This window comes from Galeopterus variegatus, unplaced genomic scaffold, assembly GCF_000696425.1.
Source record: "Galeopterus variegatus unplaced genomic scaffold, G_variegatus-3.0.2 Scaffold3897, whole genome shotgun sequence".
NCBI classification, from domain to species: domain Eukaryota; kingdom Metazoa; phylum Chordata; class Mammalia; order Dermoptera; family Cynocephalidae; genus Galeopterus; species Galeopterus variegatus.
The window spans coordinates 174784-184842 of record NW_007730008.1 but is presented as its reverse complement, the minus strand read 5'-3'; the positions used below and the strand labels follow the sequence as shown (position 1 = coordinate 184842).

At 43.8% G+C, this 10059-nt stretch overlaps 1 protein-coding gene across 1 annotated transcript; it reads right to left on the bottom strand.

Annotated features, from left to right (window-relative positions):
• Nucleotides 1-666: 666 nt before the first annotated feature.
• On the bottom strand, nt 667-3790 carry LOC103601827 (general transcription factor II-I-like). The gene is given in 4 exon segments (XM_008586241.1): nt 667-2240; nt 2243-2491; nt 2494-2910; nt 2974-3790. Coding segments are annotated over 4 exon segments (2865 nt in total). The 3' UTR covers nt 667-858.
• Between the last annotated feature and the right edge of the window lie 6269 nt (nt 3791-10059).

Here is a 10059-nt window from a genome sequence, read left to right as displayed (position 1 = left end):
TTGACATACTCATGAAGCTGAGCTTCCAAGGAGTCATTTCTTAATGTACCAAGTGGAACAGAACAAGGAACTAGAAGATGGACAGCCCAAGCCATCCTGTTTCAAAAGAGAGCAACATGTTTATTCTAACTGAATCAGAAATGCAAGGACACAACTTAAGATTCTTTTTTTTTTTTTTCCTGGTACACCGTGCATTTTATTTGGACAAAAAGTAAAAGTGGTACAGGTTCTCTGTATTTCGCCTACAATCCACACGCTGAGATACTGACCTCTGACTCTTAGGTGATCCAGAGGGTTTTTCTTTTAATTATGATAAAAAACATATGAACCATGATAGATAGCTTAGGAAAAGGTTTAGTCAAATATACAGATACTAATTGTTCACTCAGTCATTAAGGAGAGATGTGAACAAAGGATCATTTAAATGATTTTTCAAATAGAAAACCTAAAGAACTGAACTATCACAGGAATTTTCTAAACTGCAGAAGCTGAGATGTTCTAGTAGGAGATATCCTCACTTGATTGGAAAATAAACACCACAGCTGAAGGCTCTGCCGAATATGTAAAAAATCCGATGAGATTCATCCCTGTCGTTTTCCCTGTCATTTTTCCAGCATTGCTGTAAAATCTTTATAATACATTCCAAAGTAAACCAGCCATTCCACATCTACAGTCACTCTGCTCTTTAATTCAATTCACAGAACTGCTGAAAAAGTAGACATTTCTATCTAAAAGTAGAAAAAAAGGTTTGTATAGAAGGTATTTCTGTTATACAAGTATATTACACAGCTTGGGGCGGTAACAGGTCCAAAAAGCTCTTCTCAACCACTGATACTTTAAGCCTGGGAGGGAGCAGGTCTACCACGTGGGGTCTGGTTCTTGCTTGATCTGAGAGCTTCCATCAGTCTCTTTTATTTCTTCTGTCACTGGAACCTCCAACTGGCTTGGCTCAGCTGATTCTTATATCACTGGGCCTTCTGACTCATTCTGATCAACCAATTGGTTATTAATCACAAGTCCTGGAAATGGTCTAATGACTGTGAATTTGATAAACTCAGCAGAATCTAAGATCCTTCTCATGGAGCTAATTTCCAGGTAACTAGGGGCTTTGAATGATATCCCAGGGGGCATGCCATCAACCACCACACAGCCAGGGTTGATTGTGATTTTCCTGTAGGGAACTTTCACGGGAAAACCCATCCCAATAGCTTCACCAAATTTTCGACTGAAGAGGTCATTCACTTGTTCTCTTACCTGTCTAGCTTTTTCAACTTTTGACAGTCTGTCTTTATCATCATCTGGAATTGTCACCTGAATGATGTTAAGATCTTCAACACCTGATGCAGTAGTATTAACACTGGGTGATGAATTTATTTTTCTTGGAGGGCTCTTAGAGGAGGTGCTTTCCTTAATTGCCGTCTCAAACATTTCAGGCTTTTTAATAATGAACTTAATTTTGGCCTTGTTTCTGAGTATCTTCTCCAGCCTCGGAATGCCGAAAGTGGATGGTCTTCGGAATGGCACACCCTCAGGTAGGCCTTCCACATAAAAATCTTCTGGGAAAGATTCAAATAATGCAAATGGCACTTTCACAGCCTGTTTAAGGCCAAGAGCTTCGCCGCATTTTTCATTGAAAAGATTTTCAACTTTCTGTTTTACGTCCGTGATTTTGGCATTCCAGGCCTCAAAGGAAAATTCTCTCCCTCGAGGCTTGAAGGGAACATTAGAACCATTAGTCTGGGTAGGGGTTCGAACGGTTGAGGTTTGAGGACTGTTGTTATTAGGACCTTCGACAGTGACCTCAATTTCAGGAACCTTTGAATTACTCCCAGGGCTTCGTGGTCTTTTTGGAGACTGCAATGCTTTAGTGTTTATTTTACTAGCCATTCCAGGAGGCAAGTAGGAAACAACTAGTTCAGGTTTTTTAACAACAAACTTGATTTTATTACTCCCACGGACAATCCTTTCAAGTTGCGGAATTCCAAACCAGGTAGGGCTTCGAAAGGGAATTCCTTCTGGCAAGCCTTCTACATAAAGGAACTCGGGATTTGATTCGAACACAGGATATGGTACTTTTACTGCCTCAATAAGTCCAAGAGCTTGAGCAAATTTCAAATTAAAAATCTCTTCCACTTGCTTCTGTAGCTTGGTAATTCTGACATTCCAAACTTCTTTGACTGGTGTATTTGTTCTCGGCTGAGTAACTTCAGTTGTACTGTGAGTCAGAAGTTCTGGTCTTTAATAACAAATTTGATTCGATTGCCGACTTGAATGATTTTTTCCAGCCTTGGTATTCCGTACCATGAGGGACTTCTAAAAGGAATGTTTTCTGGTAGTCCTTCAACATAGAGATCATTAGGATGTGCCTCAAATTTCTGGTACGGTACAGCCTTGGCTTCAGTGCTCCCCAAGGCTTCAACAAATTTTTTGCAGAAAAGCTGATCTACCATTTTTCTTAATTTAGTAATTCTGGCATACCACTCTTCTTTACTCCTGAAGCTGGTTTATCAAGCTGTAAATCTTCACGTATTGAATTCAGAAGTTCATGTTTCTTAATCACAAAATGAATCCTTTCCTTGGCAAGTAATATCCTCTCAAGGCGAGGAATTCCATAAGTAGACGGTCTTCTAAAAGGAATTCCTTCAGGAAGTCCTTCTACATAAAGATCCTCAACATGAGACTGGAAAAGTGGATATGGGATCGTCACTGGGCCTTTGGCTTTTATAGCTTGAGCATATTTTCTTCCAAACAACTCTTCCACTTGTTTACGTAGATCAGTAATTCGAGCATTCCATTTCTCAAGGTTGAACTCCCTCACTTTTCGTTTTCCAGCATTGGCAGGTTCTGTAACTGGTGGCTGCGGTGGCTCACTGCTCTTTGGTCTCTTGGTAGGTGGAGAATAATCATCATCTTCAATAGTCACCTCAACGTCAGGGTCCTCACTTGTTTCTGAAGGGACATGTTGAGTAGAATCTTCTGCTGGTACTTCCATTTCTGTTCCTTCATTGCCCTCTGAAGAATGATGGCTTCCTTGAATATTATATTGATAGTAATCAGGATCTTCTGATTCTTCCTTTACTGTCACAGCTGCCATTTCCAGGGAAATGCCAGAATCCTCTGTGGGTTCAGTTTTCACTTTGATGGGGCCACAACTTCCGCCTTGGGATAGTATTGACCTTTCAGCATCTGTTACCATCACACAACCACCAAGGTGCTTCTTTGGCTCTAGGAAAGATCTCTTAATGATAAATGAAATCCCTGCTTTGTTCTCCAAAATCCATTTCAGGGTTACAAGATCATAATTCTCAGGGTGTTTAAAGGTAACTCCTTCTGGAAGCCCCTGCACTACCACAGCCCCCTGGTCTCGTAGCATCTTCTCATATGGAATGGGTACCACTGTGGATTTGCCTAAAGCTTTCCCATAGCAAAAGCAGAAACAGTCCTCAACTGTTTTTCTGAGTGTTTAAATTTCTACAGCATCTACACTCCTCCGATTCGCCGGGATTGTAGATTTCATTTTATGCATCTCTGCAGCCTTTTCTTCTTCTTCAACACAGTATTTTACGAAATCTTTTTGAAAATCCTTTCTGGTATTGACAAAAGCACGTCCTCTTTCGGTTCCAACAACAAACACATCTGTTTCATATACTGCAATGCAGGCCACTTCTGCCTTGGACTTGGCCAGTTCTTTACACATGGACTCAAGAGCAGACATGAGGAATGTCACCACCATCCTGCTCTCTGAGGACTCATCTTCAACAGGCAGCGTGGACACTGCTACTTGAGCCATGATCCCCAAGTGCAGCCGCCTCCAGGCAGCGCCAGGACCGGGGTGCTGAAAGGAGGCAAGTGTGGGCCGCGCGCGCGCTGCGGCCGCTGCGGAACAGCCTCGGCGGAGGCAAGTTGGAGAGCGGGCAAGAGGTAAGAGGGCGAGGGGCCCTTACGTCTCAGCCGCGCTCCTGTCACCGCCGCGTGGCTGCCCAGGCAGGGCCTCGCTCAGCGCTTTGATCCCATCACCGGGTACAGAGGGAGAGGCCGGGGTAACCGCGACAGGCGGGAGGCCACGGCTGGAGAGCGCGTGCAGGGAAGCGGGGGGGTGGGGGGGGACGGGACCGGTGGCCCCTTTTCTCTGTTCTCCGAGCTTCTCTCTCAGATTCTTTCACATTTGGAAATCTGCCCACCTTCACTAATAATGAAGAAGATTAGGGGAACAATTACTAAAATTCTATGAGATTCATGTCTATCCTCAACATTATTATTGAAATCAAAGAACTGAATATATTTATCACCAATTCGCAGGACAGAAAATTGATGACTACTGGGAAGTAATATTAAAAAATAAAATAAAATAAATTGGGGCCAGCCTGGTGGCGCACTGGAGAGTGCGCGGCTTGGGAGCGCAGCGGCGCTCCCGCTGAGGGTTCGGATCCCAAGTGGAGACCGGTTCCCGCTCACTGGCTGAGCGCGGTGCGGAACACCGAGGGTTGCGATCCCATTGCCGGTCCCCGGTATGGGCGCGACACCGAGGGTTGCGATCCCGTTACCGGTCAGTAAAAAAGACAAAAAGGAAAAATAAAATAAAATTAAAAAATTAAGGGGCCGGCCCGGTGGCGCACTGCTACAGTGCGCCACTTGAGAGAGCGGTGACGCTCCCAACGAGGGTTTGGATCCCACATACAGACCGGTTCCCGCTCACTGGCTGAGCGAGGTGCGGGTGCAACACCGAGGGTTGCGATCCTATTGCCGGTCCCGGTCCGGTACGGGCGCGACACTGAAGGTTGTGATCCGTTGCCGGACACGAAAAAAGAAAAAAAAAAAAAAAAAAAATTAAAAAGGAAAAGACCAAAAAATATATTTTTTAATTTTTTAAAGAGAAAAAACTAAACTGAAAAAAATAACAAAAATAAAAATGAAAGATAATTAGGAGAGTATTAACTTTGAATGTTTAGAACACAAATGAAATAATTATGTGGGAGTGTAGAGAGTATGATAGGAATTGGGTTCATATGTCAGACTCTGAAGTTCTTGTCCTGGCCCTTTCACCTCTCAACTGTATGACCCTAGAGAAATTAATCAACATCAATAGGCCTCAATTTCTTCATCTGTAAAATGGAGATAATGATAACGAAGGGGTTGTTGAGAGATTTAAATGAGCTAATGTGTATAAAGTACTTGGTTAGAACATAGCCTTGTAAAAACCAAGGTCAAGGGTTCAGTTCCATATACCAGCCAATCATCAAAAAAAAAAAGTTAAAGTGCTTAGAACTGTGCCTGGCACCAAGCATGTTCTTTGTAGCTATTAGCTATTACTGTGCATGATAAGAGCCATGTAGAGAAATTTTAACTTTCCACATGTGGCAGCCACACCTGACCATCATTCATACAATCAAGTGTTTCTGGTAGGCCTACTGCTATAGTTTGTGTCCCTCAAAGTTCATGTGTTTGTAAACTTGATCCCCAGTGCAGAGGTGTTGGGAGGTAGGATCTTTAAGAAGTGTTTAATTCATGAGGGCACTGCCCTCATGAATAAATTAATGCCATTATAGACGGAGTTATTTCATTATCACAGGAGTGGTTTCTTATAAAAAGACGAGTTCAGACCTCTTTTTGCCTCTCTCTCTTTCTCTCTGAAATTATCGAGTTTCAGGCATTTTCTTTCTTTTTTTTTTTTTGACAGCTGGCCAATACGAGGATCTGAACCCTTGACCTTGGTGTTACAACACCATACTCTAACTAAACAGCTAACTGGCCAGCCCTCAGGCATTTTCTTATAGCAAAAAATGGACTAAGAAACTTACGATCTGTCTCGAATGTGACAGGTGCTGTGTAAGACACCTAAAAATTAGGTCATTGCCATCACAATGCTCATAGTCTAGCAGGGCACACAAGTAGCACCATGTTGGTGTTCCATAGACAGTGGGTAAGACAAGGAAGCTCCATCCACATGAATAAACAAGCACGCACATCAAGGGCATGACTAAGGGCTACATGGAGAAGCAAGAGGATGTGAAATGAGTGAGTTGAGGTAAGGTAAAAGAAAAAGCCAAGGAGGCTGACAAATTCAGTGAATCTTCACCAGCCAGGAAGGTTACGGATTATAGGTTACTGAGAAGTAAAACTTTCTTAATTTATCCATCAATTAAATGTGTAAAGTACTGTTAAGTTGCGTGCTTTAACTTTATTTCCTTGGGTAACTGTTACTGTCCGTGTCATTGACTACAAACAGCATCCTAGAAGACGATGGCATCACAATGGTCTTAAGCAAACAAAAGTGACCAGAAAATACTGTTTTAAACATATAGGAACTGAAGCTTTTATAGCAAGCTGTCATTCCCTCCCAACTCCTCCCCAGTCTGTCTTCCTTCTATTTCCAGGTATTAAAACAAGTGGCATATTTCCATTATAATGTAGATGGTTGTTGTGAGCTGAATTGTGTCTCTACCCCCAAAATTCAAATGTTGAAGCCTAACCCCCCAGTACCTTAGAATGTAACTGTATTCGGACATAAGGTCTTTAAAGAGGTGATTAAATTACAATGAGGCCCCTACAGTGGGGCCACAATGCAATGACAGGTGTCATGAGAGAAACACACTAGGGGCCAGGATCACTGTGAAGGGACAGCAAGACGATGGCTATCTGCAAGCCAAGGAGAGAGCCCTCAGAAGAACCCAATCCTGCCAATGCCTTGACCTTACTTGGATATCCGGTCTCCAGAACTGTAAGAAAATTAATTTCTATTGTTTAAACCACACAAACTGTGGTACTTTGTTATGACAGCCCTAGTAAATACACTAATAATAGCAAGTTATGTCATGTTATGCTTATGGCTTAGTTGGGAGGACTTCAGCATGAATTCTGTTCACCATTTACATACTAACACCCACTCCTGGGTATTTCAATTCTTAACTTCCTCTACAGATACCCTCAGTGATTCATCCCACAACTAAAAACTAAAGTAGCAAATTTATCTACATGTGGAAAAAACAGAACTAAGCATAGGGATCAGGTATTTGACCTTTCGCCCTGTATCATACAGTTCCCTCAAAAGTTGGATGGCTCCACATACAAAACACACAAGTGAGTAGGAAAAGCAAACCATCAGACAAACCAATCAAGAAATCCCACCTAATGCATCCTCCCCCCCCCCTCGGGCGGCTGGCATCGAACTTTCACTGAACTGACATGGCTAACCTATCCCGGAACAAACTCTTAGAATCTGAACAGGGATTAACTTCAATTATACTAGAAGCAAACCACCATAAGTTAACTTTCCAGACACATAACTAAGACCAGTAGGAAAATACCAAGAAAAACCTACTGAAAATAATGAATGTTGTTTTATAGCCTATAATTAAAAAACCCACTTCATCACGGGAAAGAACAAATGCAGTCCCCAACTACTACAAATCATGCAGTCGAATTTCCCATATTTCGAGAAATTGCAGAATTCAGTACATTCACAGTGCAATGAAGAAGCCTCACCCCGGGAAAAAAAACACCCTCCTGATCATGGTACCTCCCCCGCCAGGTAAATAAATATAAATCACCAACTTTGCTACCTTACCCTCATCCTCAACCCACTATAGAGTCATGGTCATTGCATTCTGAGTTCTTTATTTAGGTCTTCAGTTTGCAACTTCAAGGCTTGCTCAAATGACACACATCAGGCTAAATCTATTTGGATATTCACTAGAAACTCTACTGCACAAAGAACGCACTAGAACCGGCAACCACCGCGCTTCTATCTACATTATCTCTGCCTATATTAGCGACTTCACCCTCTGCTTCAAGGCTCTCTTCCCTACAGTTCCCTACTGGATGAGTTCGCTCTAGCTACCCCTCACGTTGATCCAAAAGACAACAGCAGGTCTGGCTGAAGAGATCTTTAAATTACTTGCCTTTTTGGGCATACACGAAGATTCTGGGGTGGATTTGCAGTGCAGAGCAGTTTGGGAGGCCATCGTGTTTGGGGGCAGGCGCTCAGAATCGGTCGTGCCAGGTCTGAATCGCTCCCTTTGGGACTTGCTCAGAAATATAATGAGGGTGAAATGTATACTCAGTATTTTTTTTTTCCTTTTTGTCTTTTTTTTTCGTGACCGGCAACGGATCGCAACCCTCAGTGTCGCGCCCGTACCAGACCGGGACCGGCAACGGGATTGTAACCCTCGGTGTTGCGCCTGCACCTCGCTCAGCCAGTGAGCGGCCGGTCTGTATGTGGGATCCAAACCCTCCGTGGGAGCGCCGCCGCGCTCCCAAGCGGCGCCCTGTAGCAGTGCGCCCCCGGGCCGGCCCTATACTCAGTATTTTTTTTTTCCTTTTTGTCTTTTTTTTTCGTGACCGGCAACGGATCGCAACCCTCAGTGTCGCGCCCGTACCAGACCGGGACCGGCAACGGGATTGTAACCCTCGGTGTTGCGCCTGCACCTCGCTCAGCCAGTGAGCGGCCGGTCTGTATGTGGGATCCAAACCCTCCGTGGGAGCGCCGCCGCGCTCCCAAGCGGCGCACTGTAGCAGTGCGCCACCGGGCCGGCCCTATACTCAGTATTTTTCAAAAGTTGGGTTTTGATATATATGTTCATAAAGCAGGGTGTGGCTGTCAAGTTGATAACACAACTGAGTCTACATGTCCACTGCCAGGAAAGCATGAATAACTATTGGCCACTCTGGACAGCCTGAGTTACAGGGAGCTAAACTCATTCTCTCCTGACAGGCAATGGCCCTGGCACTGCATTTCTCAGCCACAGGGCTCTGCAATAAAAACCACAGTAACTACACATTTGCTAGATATCTTCATCCATAAAGTGTGACCCAACCCCACCTCAGTTATACAGTATCTCATTACTGAACTACTTTCATAATTTTATTCCAGCAGGCTTGATTTTACATGAGGATGGTAACACTTTGGCTGCTTCCATAGTACCCATGAACGCCAGGCTGGCCACAGCTCTGAGGCCTCTATGACTGTGTCCCCCATAGCTTTGACTTCACAGGTATTAACAAGCCCTTTTTGCTGTGCTGGAGGAGTTTCATTTGAATGCCCTATTGCTTACTCCAGTATTTTCGCCATTCACAAAGTACTCTAAAATTTCTGTGAGTGCTGCTAATGATGAAAAACACCACTTCTCAAGCCATTGCCTGTATGTAGTGTATGTTTCTCATTTATTCACAGGCACTTAAGCTTTCAAGGTGCTAGGCTTACTGGTTGACGTAGCTGGTTAGAGCGTAGACTTCTAACACCAAGGTAAAAGTTTCAGATTCCCGGAGCCGCCAGCCACGAAAAATAAATAAAAAGTAAGCTTTTAAGGTGCTAGCCACCAGCCTAGCGGTGACAGAATAGTAAGACGAATAATGCAAAACCACGTTCTACCTACAATATATGCGAGTAAGGTCACAGTTTGTACCGGAAGATTTTTAAGCACCTAAGGCTAGAAAAGTGCTTATTCAAACGTGAGCAACATTAGAATATAACTTAAAGCCCCTTACCAACTACTTTTTACAAAACCAAATAAGATCAATTTTAACGGTATATAAGTAAGCCTAAAACAATCTACCTGACATATAGCATTCCTACCAACCATAAGAAGCAGTCAACAATCCTTGATAACAATGAACAATGAAAATACAAAAACCCAGAGTACATATTCTTAGTAAAAACTTCTCTATTGTCAGGTCTGCCGCCGGCCAACCCGAACGGCCCTAGCCTTGTTCCTTTTGGTGGGCGAGCAAATGGCCCGGGATTCCTCTTTCCCTCCTGTCCCCTTGGAAGGAGATGGGGGAAGAGAGCCATGAAGAGAGGTGAGCACACCGCCAGCCCCAAACAGCCCGGTTAAAGGACACTCAGATGTGGCGGGGGTTCTGTCGAGCAGTTCCGTTTATTATCACACAAGCACTTGCTTTTAAAGGCAAATGGAGAAGGGAGGTTTTTTACATAATCCTATCAGCTTAAAGGTCAAGGGCATGCATCCTGTCTCAATGCCTAGCTATTGCAATCACACAGTGTCGCGAGCGCGGAAGCGTGTATTTGGCCAATAAGGGCTAAGGCAAGGTTCCCGCAGACAC